This window comes from Procambarus clarkii, chromosome 42, assembly GCF_040958095.1.
Source record: "Procambarus clarkii isolate CNS0578487 chromosome 42, FALCON_Pclarkii_2.0, whole genome shotgun sequence".
NCBI lineage: Eukaryota > Metazoa > Arthropoda > Malacostraca > Decapoda > Cambaridae > Procambarus > Procambarus clarkii.
The window spans coordinates 24,033,568-24,047,445 of NC_091191.1; the positions used below are offsets into that span (position 1 = coordinate 24,033,568).

General features: G+C 39.0%; 1 protein-coding gene across 1 annotated transcript in view; it reads left to right on the forward strand.

The window, feature by feature from the left end:
• The window catches only part of LOC123770238 (cytochrome P450 2L1), a 98,105-nt gene extending 84,579 nt beyond the window's left edge, over positions 1–13,526 (forward strand). Inside the window, exons 9-11 of the mRNA XM_045761902.2 lie at positions 7,171–7,288; positions 12,307–12,451; positions 12,716–13,526. Of these exons, the coding sequence (XP_045617858.2) occupies positions 7,171–7,288; positions 12,307–12,451; positions 12,716–12,900 (448 nt within the window). The 3' untranslated portion in view covers positions 12,901–13,526. The remainder of the gene's footprint in view (positions 1–7,170; positions 7,289–12,306; positions 12,452–12,715) is intronic.
• Positions 13,527–13,878: the final 352 nt, after the last annotated feature.

A 13,878-nucleotide genomic window follows, 5' to 3' on the forward strand; every position in this document is an offset into this window, starting at 1 on the left:
GCCAGTGAGAAGTAAGGCTCCTGTGTAATCAACACCAGTGGTTTCAAAGGGACGAAGATGAACCACTCTTTCTTCACGGAGTGGTGGAGGTCCTGGGTAAGGACATACTCTAGCATCGTACCTTTTACAGATTACACAGAATTTAATTATTGACTTGACTGTCTGACGACCTTGAGGAAGCCAGTACTTTTGTCTACGGTCGGTGAGAGTATCTAACACTCCACCATGTAAAGTACCATATTGATGGTGATGTAAAACAAGAAGTTTAGTGATGATGTGGTGACGAGGTAGAAGAATTGGATTCTTTGTGTCCAGATCAATTTTTGCATGAAGCAAACGTCCTCCACATCTTAGTATATTATGAGTGTTGGCATCATACCAGATACCTAGAGACTTAGTTAATTTATCTGGAAGATTTTCATATTCGCTTCCATATGTCTCTTGTTGTGCACGTTTGATCCAGTAGAGGATAGGATTGGGAAACTTATGTCGAATTCCTATCTTAGCAAGAAAATCAAACACATGTGCAGTCACTCTTAATAACTTACTTAAGTTAGAATAATTGTGAGGATCAATGGCTAAGATTCGTTGAGGTTCTGGTTCTTTCATGGGAGTGGTGATATTGGTCACTATGACTTGTGGCTTTTGTTTGGGCCACTGACCACCAACAAGCCATGAAGGTCCATTGAACCACAGCGAAGACTTGATAAGTTGTTTTATCGTTAACCCTCGAGATAAATAATCTGCAGGATTGTCCTTAGTAGGAACATGTCTGAATTTATATCCAGCAGATAACTCATGAATTTCCCTAACACGATTACTGACGTAGGGAGTCTTGTTGTTGTTGTTTCTTACCCATTGTAAGACTGCCTCGTTGTCTGACCACACGACAATCTCACCAAAGTGGATATTATTGAGTGTCTTTGTCAGGCAATGAGCCAATCTTACTCCCACCAGCAATGCAGTCAACTCCATTTGAGGTAAAGATCTCTTCTTAATGGGAGCAACTCTTGCTTTAGATGTGAGCAAAATTGATTGTGCACTATTAACTAAGTAGGCTACAGCGCCATATGCTTTGCCAGAGGCATCGCAGAAAACGTGCAAATTGGTGGGTAAGTTTGTTCCTGAAGCATTACAAGGAAATTTCAAAAAACCTAACTGATTAAAATCCGTTGAGAGTATCTGCCATTTAGCTTGTAACTCACTTGGTAACGGATCATCCCATCCCATATGTTTCTGCCAGCACTCCTGCATTAGGAGTTTGCCCCTTATTAATATAGAACTAAGTAAGCCTAAAGGGTCAAATGGTTGACTGACAAACGAGAGCAATGTTCTCATGGTAAGGGTTGAGTTATCGGTTTGTACTGACTTGACATTCATCTCGTCAGTACTGGTGTTCCATTCCACGCCTAGAACCTTTAATTGATTGGGTACCTGATAACCTGGAAATTCTTTCTCGATTACCTGGTTGAGTAATTCATTATTTGAGGCCCATGACTGTAGTGGCATATTGGCTCCTAATAGCTCACGGTTAGCCTCATGGTAGATTTCTACCAAATTAGATTGATCATTAGTTGTTCCCTGGAAATTGTCGACATACAAGTTGTCGCTAATGTCTGCCTTATAAGGGCCATTTGATTTCCTCAAATGTGTGTCTAATGTTGCTTGCAAAAGAAACGGTGAGGACGTAGCTCCAAATAATACTGAGGCAAAACGATATGTGATGATATCACTGTTAGGATCCAGTGGGTCCTTAATCCAGAGAAACTTTTGTGTAGTTACGATCTTCCTCCTGCAAACCTACTTGGAGGAAAGCTTTGCTGATATCCGCAGTATAGGCGAAAATACCAGTGCGAAATCGTAACAGCACATCATGTAGCCTTTGTGTTAGGCTAGGTCCCGTTTGGAGACATTCATTTAAAGACACACTGCTTGGCTTTACTTTAGCACTACAGTTAAAGACAATACGAATAGGTGTTGTCAATGAGTCTTTCACCAAAGCGTGATGAGGTAAATAATGACCTATTTTTCGGTCATCGTTATCAACAACTTCAATAAATTTACTGTTAAGTTGTTGTTGGATGAGTTGATGATACATGTTCAGTTTGTCTGGCTGCTTCTGTAGTCGTGCTAATTGAGACTGCAATTGCGAGGCTGCCATAAAATAATTAACTGGAAGTTGAGGATGGTTCAACTTCCATGGGAGTCTTACCCAGTATTGTTTATTTTCATAGACAACTGTATCCAGATATTGCTGGTAAGTCCACATATCATCAGGGCTTGGTTGTTCAGGGATAATACCTAAAGTGTCTAAATCCCACAAACGATGTACAGGTGGATAAGACTCAATATCTTCAGATATTTCTCTGAAACGTAGGAGTGACTGTTCCAAGCCTAGTCACGCCACTATTATGTTATTAGATTGTTGGTTTGTTGACGCTGGATTTTGTCGGAAAAGCACCGGTCCCGTAAGCAATTTGCCTCCAGCAGACGACAACAAATTCATTCCGTGTTGTCTGGTGCATCCAGTTATAAATTTGTAATAATGATCCGCACCTATAAGTATTCCAACATCTGTGAGGCAGTCAGAATTTATTTTATAATCTGCTAGCCTCATGCGGTTTCGTCTAAGATGTCTCGCAGTGCGAGCTAACCCGGTGACCTGCAAGTCTGTAGGAAGTTTATCTACTATTACCGCTTGTATTGGACTAGTGGAAGAACCAAGTCTCACTAATACCTTAACTACTTGGTATTCACGAGGTCCACTATTAGTCAAGAAACCAGAAATATTTAACCTCACACTTTTGGCAGGTTTAAAATTTAACTGCTCTACTAACTGTTGTGAAATGAAGGTTTTCTGTGATCCTTGATCAAAAAGACCTCTAGTGTTAACTCTAGATCTTCGGTTTATTAGTCTAAGTTGAGCTGTAGGCAGAGTGGTATTATTGCCTGACTCAGTAGCAAGTACATTTATTTCTTGATGCACTTTGCAATATTGTACTGCGGTAGAATTCGTGGAATTCTCCCCAGTGGTCATGGTTGGTGTAGAAGATTTTCAACATAAGGCGTAGTGATGTACACCTTGGTTGCATCGGTTGCAGGAACGTAGCTGCACTACACATTTTTGGGGATCATGAGAGCCCATGCACCTGGTGCACTTGTGTATCTCTTGCAACCTTTTAATCCTAGTATTATAAGTAGGATAAACAGAGCATTGGTAGATGGTATGTCCTTGATTACAGAACAGACACCTTCTCTCTTTGTTTGACTTGTTCTCTTTAGTAGACAAGTCATTGGTTATCTCAGAAGGAGACACCGAATAAGTACCTACATTTCCACTTCTTTTCCCAGTGGATGGAGTAGTCTTGGATTTATATTTACTAGACTTATTCAAAGTCGGTTTGGGTTTGACTGAAGTGTCAGTATTAATTGGTTTAGACTCAGGTTTAATTATATCATGAGTCTTCAACCTGTTAACCGTTATTCTCAATCCCTCGAATAATTGGTCAAGAGTGAGAAATTCGGTGTTATAGTGTGAGCAGAGCTCTGTTAAGACATTTCGAGGTAATTTCCTCTGCAAAAGTAACTTGATTGACCATTCTGAAGCTGGTATATCAACTTTAGTACCTAAGGCCTTTACTAGAGACTCTACTTCTAGTCTGAAGCTTTGAAGTGACACTGGTCTACTATTTGGTGCATTCAGATCTAGCAATTGGTAATAGAGGGTAGCTATACTCAACTCTTTGTTGCAATAGTTCAACTTCAACAGTTTTATAGCTTCCTCATAATTACTCTCATCGAGAGTTAGGTTATGTATGACCTTTTTAGCCTCTCCTTTGAGAAGACTAAGTAGGTATGAGAATTTAGAAACCTTGTCAAGAGACGGTTTCTTATGTATATGAACTTCAAATGAAGTCCAAAAATTATCCCAATTTTCTGTATCTAATCCTGAAAATGTAGGTAAGTCTAAAGTAGGTAAACGAACCTCTGGTAGTTGGTTACTGAATTGAGACCCTGTGTTACTGGTATTGGATTTAGATTGTTTTGCTAGTTTAGATAGCATGTAAAGTATATCTTGAGTCTCATCTTCATACTGGGAGATACCGTCTACAATTTGACTTACTTCATCAGGATCAGTTTCTGTGGTATTCAGTAGAGTAATATAAGACTGACTGGTAGATCTAACTTGATCAAATTTCAGTTCAGCTACTCTTACCGATGTCTCTAAGTGATAAGAGTCAATGGGAGTATCTTTAGATAAGCCCTCAGCCTTGTTAATTAATCTGGTCAAATGACCTTTAAGGCCAATATAGGTTCTCCTTAATTGCTCAGGAGTAGCCATGTTGGGCTTGGGTCCAAACTTCATGGGATTAGTATATGTATTACTAATGAAGCTTGGGTACTTGTTCATTAGTTGACAAGTAACATTAAATGTAGCCTAATTTAAGGTGGCTAATTTATACTCTACCTCACTTGAGGTTAAATGTACCTACCTAACAACAAGTAGCTAGATATTTTGAGCATTGTCTGAACTTCACCATTAGTTCTCGTCCGGTTAGCTCTTCTATATCACCATTAGAGGTAATGGGGATCATTCAGCAATACACAAAATAGATACACAAATAATGAGTACAAGAGAAATATTATGGAGACACTCCAATCAGAGTTATCTCAAAATTTAATCCCACCCTGGATAGGGTCAGCATAAATAGTATAATACCTACACTACTGACTAGCTTAAGTCTAGTCGTGATAATTCCTAACTAAGAACTATAAATTTATTTAGTCTGGCCTTGTACCAAATTCAGCACAATCTCAGCCTAAATTCTACCTAATAAGATTGGTAAAGATTATTGTGGTGCAGTAAGGTGAATATAATTGTGCTGTATTTTTGTTTTTTTTGTTTTTATAGTTTATAAGTGTGTACTTGCACACACAAGTGAAAACATATAATGGTTATGAGCTGATGCTCCTGGTGACTTAAAGATTCTTACTTCTGTATGAGGTATAGGTCTAAGTGTTGTGGGTAATTGACTGTGTCCCACTTGGGCTACCTTATACATGAGGTGAAAGTAGCAATGTATTGGTGTGACTTAGACTAACTTATGTGTTACGCTGTTGGCAGACACAATTAATTAAATGGTTAGTCTTGATTACATCACACAAGGATTAGTTATTAATAATTAGTATTTATAATTATAATTTATGTTCATCCGGTTTGAAGGACCATAATGTGGGACATTTGGGGCTTGACTCTATTTATTTAAATATTAATGTAATGAAATTCTATTACGAAGGACCACCCGCTTTTATAGTAAAGAGGGAAACTAAGAAAATATGATCATTAGAAAATTCCTAGATGAACCAGTAACTATGGATAAAATACTAGAGAATATGATCACTTATATAATTAATGGGCTGTATAATTAACTGAATCAAAGCCTCAAACACCTACATTGGGGGGTTATTACTGGAACTTCATATATGTCCAGGAACTAGTGTGGTTTGTGCACCAGTTCATTATGCAATAATCTAATCCTATGACCAATTATAGAATCATTGTATTCGTCACCAATAAGAACATAGATTATGAACATGAGAAATTAATAATTATAATAAACACATGTTAATCCAGAAAACAGTGTTCCGCATGAATAATACTACAGATAATGTAATTTAAGGAATACGGAAAGGGTCTTAGCTTGAAGACTTTTCCAAGACATCGATTATGCCTCATCCTCGGAATCTCCAGAACTCATCATGGAACACTGGGAGATGATTAACACGGGAAATGACAGCTAGTGGAATTCTTCACACACGCTGCAAATCAAATTATATTCAGTAGCAACATATTAAGCTGCTAGACATCTATGTTCAAGAAAATTAAATTAGAGAATGGAGACTGATAATAACCTGTGGTTTTTTATAGTCGCTCTGCGTCACGACAAGCTACCCAGCTATAACCCCCTCCAAAATGATGCATCAAATGGGAATAAAGGTACTTAGCTAATAGGGCACTGTGTAAGTTAAGGCTTGCCGAAGTTCGCGTCCTAGGTTCAGGCGTCGTAGTAACGAACATGTGGTGTTGAGCCTTGCCTAGATGTTGACGCGCTTCTCTGGCCGTTCACGTTGTGCTACACGGAACAAATTAACAGGTTCCTGGCTGAATGTCAAATTAAATCTCTTGACAATTCAACACGACGTATAAAGTGACACTGACACCAGCTAAGTTGTTGTCTGCTAAGGTTCTTTACACCTCACAGTGGCGACTTTCGTCTCGCGCTCTTGGTGGCGTCTACCCCAGTGGCTTGGGTAATGGCATCTCTTCTCGGTGGTGTCCCCTCGTGTACTGGCGTTTCCCCTGCCTCGCTCCGCGTCCCGCATTTGCTACACAAATTATTAACTACGAATAATATCATCTCTCGCAGTTGTGGTTGAAATGCTCCGATAAGGACGGGTTTATTATTCAGAAGAGTCAAATATTATTATTCGCCTGTTTTACGATGGTAAACAAGCAATGGAGAGGAATTAAAGTCTCTCCAGGGCATTCACTCGTGACGTTAAATTTATTACCAGATAACAGTTATAACTATTAACGCTCTATTTGGCATTAGTTTGGGATCAGTTTATCTGTAAATAATTATCACACAGAACACCGTTGTTTTATAGAGAATCAAACTCAATTCTCAGACACACTGGATATAGTTGTGTTTATTATAATGGAATCTGACGCAATACTGGCGTCTGGTGACGTAAGAATTCTAGCCTTATTGTACAGATGTAATTATTAGTACATGTGAACTCTACGTTTGGTTAATTTTAATTACTACAATGATTAGTAGGTTTAGTAATAATTAATAATAATACAACAGTGTTGTATTATGTTGGAAATATCCAACAGCTTTAGTTTATTAGCCCCTGTGAGACTGTGCAGAAGAGATTTTGTTAATACACTCCTATTTTCACTCGTATATTTATCCATCCCACGATGAGATATTTCCAGTGAATTTGCTTATATAATGCCTCTGCTTTTATTCATACATCTTAAACCTTATTTCCTAATTAGTGTTTACCAAATTATATTCTAAACCAACGTTTTTCTAGCTAGAATCCAACATAATGCTGCTGATAACTTATTATTACCATCTTTAACACATCTCTGCCCCTCAGACTAGCCTACCTTGAAGCTGTGATCAATGAGGTGAGCAGACATGTATCCTTAGTACCCTTGGGAGTGTCTCACTCTGCAATTACTGACACCCAACTTGCTGGCTACACCATACCAAAGGTAAACACTCGCACTGCATTTAATCGATAAATACACACTAATAGTACTGCTGACATCATTATACCACAGGTACACAGCATCACAATGTTAAAAATACGCACTCTTAGAATACCAGTTCTATCATACAAAATTTACACAGACACACACACTCACACGAAGTATCACCATATCAATTTTTATGCTTAATGAGTGGCCAGCTTCACCATGCTAAATGTACAGAAAACTTGTTGTGTTATGCTCCACGTGAAAGGTACAGTGTTATAGACGGGAAGATCAATATGACACTACTGGAAATTTTTTAGAGGAAGGCAGAAACAGAGTTTAAAATATAAGAGAGAGGAACAGTCAGATGGAACCACTACAGGATTACAGAGCGGAAGGGAGATACCAACAAGACTGGAATACAAATTATCAACACGCACACAGATACTACACCACACAACACCCTCCCTACTACCAAAACTGGACGAACCACTTCCAAAACAACACACCCTGAACCTGGGTAGATTCGGGCGAGAACTACCAAAGCCCACCAGAAGTGACACGCAATGTGGAGAATCATTCATATTTGCAAACATACAAGGCTTGAAACCAAAATCAAGAAATAAAGTTAAGTTCATAAATGGCCTCCTAATAGAATCGAACTCAATATTTGGTGCATTTACAGAAACCCACACAAAAGACCACATGGATATCTGGATTCCGAATTATAATCTATATAAATGTGACAGAGTAATTAGGTCAAGTGGAGAAGTAGGTCTGTATATTAAAGAGGAGCTGGCATGCACAGAGCTCCTGAACTGGTCCAATGAGGTGGTAGAGGTACTTGGAATCAAGGTAGAAAATATGAATCTACTTATTATTTTAATATACAAATCGCCAGATGCAACAATTGAGGAATTCACTGAACAGATCCACAAAATAGAGAATATTCTTGATAACTTAGGAAAGCCAGTACCAGATATCATCTTCCTTGGAGACTTCAATCTACCCAGTTTAAAATGGAGAATAGTAAACAATAACATTATAGCAGGAAATCAACCTGGAAATAACCAACCACAGGTCAGAGAACTACTGAGATTCAGTGACAATTTCTCGCTCAGTCATCAGATTACAGAACCAACTAGGAACGAAAACACGCTGGACCTGATATTCACGAACAATGAGGAGCTAATTAGAGACATTACTGTCTCGGACACAACGTACTCGGACCACAAGCTCAGCTCATTGAAGTGCAAACTAACATTAATAATGGTAGTAGGCCCAAGAGAAACCACAAGCGAGAAGGGTTATTCAATAAATTAAATTTTAATAATAAGAGGATAGACTGGGAGAAAATAAACAGGGAACTTACAAACATTCAATGGGAAAATGTTCTAAGAAATAAAAATCCTACACAAGGAATAGAATAACTGACTTCTGAAGCATATGAAGTCTGTCTGAAACATGTTCCTTTGAGGAAAGCCAGAAAGAGGTCCAATGTAGAAAGAGAACGCAGACGACATTACAAAAGAAGGAAGAAATTAACGGAAATGCTTAAGCAGACACAACTCTTAATACAGAGAAGAAATAATTTAAACACGGAGATTGAAGAAATCGAACAGAGACTGAAGCATTCCTATCAGACTGAAGAAAGGCAACTAGACCAGAAAGCAATTCAATAAATAAAGAAAACCCCAAAATATTTCTTCACATATGCTAAATCAAAAGCGAAAACCACTGCCAGTGTTGGACCTATTCGTATTAATGAAGGTTCATACACGGAGGATGACAAAAAAATTAGTGAAATCCTAAAAAAACCCAGCATGAGGACATGTTTAGCACTCCGATACTTAGCATGAAAGTGGAAAATTCGGACAATTTCTGTATGAATGATATTCAAACACCTGTAAATATAACTGATACCAACACGAGCATAGCAGATTTTGAAAGAGAAATTAACAATATGCCCATGCACTCAGCCCCGGGTCCAGACTCATGGAATTCAATATTTATACAGAAATGCAAAGTGTCAGTAGCACAGGCACTCAGTATAGTGTAGAGGAGGAGCTTGGACACAGGGAAGATACCAGATGCGCTTAAAGCAGCAGACATTGCCCCTCTACACAAGGGTGGTAGCAAAGCATTGGCAAAGAATTATAGACCAGTTGCACTAGCGTCCCACATAATAAAAGTATTTGAGAGAGTGATTAGGAGTCAGGTCACTAGATTCATGGAAACCAATGACCTCCACAATCCAGGCCAACATGAATTTAGAGCAGGAAGATCATACCTCTCACAGCTACTTGACCACTATGACAAAAATCACTGAGGCATTAGAAGAAAAACATTATGCAGATGTCGTATACACAAATTTTGCAAAGGCATTCGACAAATGTGACCATGGAGTGATTGCACACAAAATGAGGTCAATGGGTATAACTGGTAAAGTAGGACGCTGGATACTCAATTTCCTGTCGAACCGAACACAAAGAGTAACAGTCAATCAAGTAAAATCGAGTCCGAGCGCAGTTAAAAGCTCTGTACCTCAAGTTACAGTCCTTACACCACTGCTGTTCCTTATTCTCATATCAGATATAGACAAAAACACAAGTCACAGCTTCGTGTCATCCTTTGCAGATGATACAAAAATCAGCATGAAAATTACCTCTGCTGAAGACATTGATAAACTACAAACAGGTATTAACAAAGTTTTCGATTGGGCAGCAGAAAATAACATGATGTTTAACGGTGATAAATTCCAGGTACTCACATATGGCAAAAATGTGGATCTTAAACATAATATAGGGTACAAAACACAATCGAATCTGCCCATAGTAGGAAAACAGCATGTCAAGGATTTGGGAATAATGATGTTCGACGACCTAACGTTTAGGGAGCATAACCAAGCAAGTATTGCGTCAGCCAGAAAAATGATAGGATGGATTACGAGAACCTTCAAGTCCAGAGATCCCATCACAATGGTTGTACTCTTCAAATCACTTGTGTTGTCCCGTGTTGAGTACTGCTCAGTACTCACTTCCCCCTTCAGAGCAGGAGAGATTGCTGAAATAGAGGGAATACAGAGAACATATACGGCACGCATAGACTAGATAAAGCACGTAAATTATTGGGATCGTCTCAAAGCTCTCCAAATGTACTCAATAGAAAGGAGACGAGAGAGATACCAAATAATATACACATGGACAATACTGGAGGGACAGATCCCAAATCTGCACAGTAAAATAACAACGTCCTGGAGTGAACGACATGGAAGAAAATGCAGAATAGAACCAGTGAAGAGCAGAGGTGCCATAGGCACAATCAGAGAACACTGTATAAACAGTGCATAGACGCAATAAAGCACCTAAATTATTGGGATCGTCTCAAAGCCCTCCAAATGTACTCACTAGAAAGAAGACGAGAGAGATATCAAATAATATACACCTGGAAGATACTGGAGGGTCAAGTACCAAATCTACACAGTAAAATAACAACGTACTGGAGTGAACGACATGGAAGAAAATGTAGAATAGAACCAATGAAGAGCAGAGGTGCCATAGGCACAATCAGAGAACACTGTATAAACATCAGAGGTCCGCGGTTGTTCAACGTCCTCCCAGCAAGCATAAGAAATATTGCCGGAACAACCGTGGACATTTTCAAGAGGAAACTAGATTTATTCCTCCAAGGAGTGCCGGACCAACCGGGCTGTGGTGGGTATGTGGGCCTGCGGGCCGCTCCAAGCAACAGCCTGGTGGACCAAACTCTCACAAGTCGAGCCTGGCCTCGGGCCGGGCTTGGGGAGTAGAAGAACTCCCAGAACCCCATCAACCAGGTATCAACCAGGTAAACATCAGAGGTCCACAGTTGTTCAACGTCCTACCAGCGAGCATCAGATATATTGCAGGAACAACCGTGGACATCTTCAAGAGGAAACTAGATTGTTTTCTTCAAGGAGTGCCGGACCAACCAGGCTGAGATGGGTATGTGGGCCTGAGGGCTACTCCAAGCAACAGCCTGGTGGACCAAACTCTCACAAGTCAAGTCTGGCCTCGGGCCGAGCTTGGGGAGTAGAAGAACTCCCAGAACCCCATCAACCAGGTATGCTATAATTGTCTGTACTGCTCGGCTGAACACACTATATTAAGGCTACATACACAAGACCATCTAGGTAAGGTTAACGATTAGTTGAGTGTTTCTGGTATAGGAGTGGGTTCTGGGAGTTATACTCCCCAAACCCGGCCTGGGGATTGGCTTCTGACAACTTGGTCCAACATGCTGTTGCTTGAAGCGGCCTGCATCTACTACAGCCCAGTTGGTCTGGCACTTCTTGCAGAAACTTGCCTAATTGTTTCTTGAGCATTTCTACTGTTGTTCCAACAATATTTCTTTTGGTGTTAAAAAGATACTGAATAGCCGTGGACCTCTGATGTTCCCGCAGTGCCCTCTGGTAGTGTGTACGGCACCTCTACTCTGCATTTCCTACCATACTGTTTACTCTAATATGATATGTAACTGTACACATTTAGGACCTGGCCCTCCAGTGTCTTCCAGTGTAAGTGCTGCTTCTTTCACACCTTCTTTCTAGAGAGTACATTTTGTGAGCTTTGAGACAGTCTTAATAATTTAGATACTTTATCATGTCGATGCATGCTGTATATGTTCACTGTATTCCCTCTGTTCCAGAAATTGGTACATGTGGGACAGAGATGCAGAAAGATTGATTATATCCCTTTGATATAAGACTAGGAATATCTCTGCATAACTCTTAACATAAATGCTAATTTCTTCTTTGTGTTCTCCATTACTAAAAAACACTACAAGCAATGTTGCACTTACTGTTAAGGGAAGTTATGTTGTGCAGCTTATCATGAGATTTAACATGGGAAAATTAAATTGTTGCTGCAAAATCGTGTACCAGTAAGTTTTTGGATGCAATAATAATTATTAATCAAGTTGTCAAAACAATTTCACTTTATTATTTAATTTGATCTTGCCTTCTTCACGAAGTAACTTTTAATAACATTGTTTCTTAGGGCACAATAATCGTTCCTAACATCGAAATGTGCCACAATGATCCAGCCTACTGGGAGAAGCCTAACGAATTTTATCCAGAACATTTTCTCGATAGTGAAGGCAAATTTGATACCAAGAAGAAGAGTTACATTCCTTTCTCCATTGGTAAGTGAAAAAATGTTATTACAAGAAAAATATTATTTCTCGTGTATTTATCCAATAACCAAGACATGAAACAATAAAACAAAAGGATTCGTTGTCTAAGATTCTCAGGTATTGAATGGAAACTTTCCAGAAATAATACGTTCATAAAGGGTTCTAAGCAATGGCTGTCTAAAATATTAATTTGTTTCTTCAAGTATAGTAGCTTCTAAAGAATGAAATCCTCTGAAAATTGACTGTTACGTAACTTACACAATGCTCTTCCAGGTCGACGAGTGTGCCCTGGTGAGGCTTTGGCCCGTATGAACCTCTACCTTTTTCTGTCAGCACTTCTACAGAACTTCACCTTCTCAGTTCCTGAAGGAGATGAGCTGGACTTGAAGAAGGATCCCAAAACTGTATTGTTTAATTTTCCCAAACCTCTCAACATCATCATCAACAACAGAAAATGATGCAGAGTAAGCAGGCAATTTATCAAGTAAAGGTGCCAAATCTGGAAAGTCACAATCATTTTTCTCCACAATCCAGCCATGAAGACCTTGTCTCAAATCGATCCATGATATCGTTGTCCCGAATCTAGCCATGAAGATGTCATGATCATAATCACTAAATCCTGAATATGAATCTTTTTCTCATTCTTTTTCTAAACAAACACTGAGTCCAATAGCATGATGTGGTGAGGCAAGAAACCAAGGCTGTATGGTGTGGCTGTTTGTTTCACTTTGGCAACATCAATAGGACTGCTGCCCATGACCGCTGTGTTAGTACAGAGGCACTCACTCCCTGGAGATGTGCCCAGGATTTTTATTCCTATCATGCAATCTGTTAACTGGAGACCTCGGGCATAAGCTCTGTGTACCCGCAGGTGTTTGAAATCTTATGCCAGACCTAAAAGCGCTAAAAGGTCACGGTGCTCACCTCCAAAGAAGCGACCCTAGTTACTATGTGCAGATAAAGGGTTAAAAACTAATAACTTTGTATGCATCTTCCAAAATTTAATTGTTCTTGTTTTTGGTAAAAAATTTTCCATAAATTGAATGTTGAGTAAAAGGATAATAAACTATATGATAAAAACTTACTCTTGTTTATTAAAAAAAGACGATATGTCATTGTTTAATTAGTGAAAGTTTTATAGTTGCTGCCAATGTGCTAAATAATAGTCAAGTCAGAGGATGATAGGTATAGAAATTGTACAGCAATGAATCAATAATGAAGCGTTGCCTTAACTTAATGATGCACAATTCTGCGGTTTACTAATAACAGGAAAAGACCTTTATTTAGCAACATATTAATAAAAGTAAAAGTTGCTTTGACAAGCAAATGGACAAATTACCTTCGTTGTGAGCAGAGGAATTTTACTGGAGTACTGTATGTATAAGTTATGGTTGTGTGGCAACAAAATAACTGAAGGAAAAAGGTAACGATTTCTT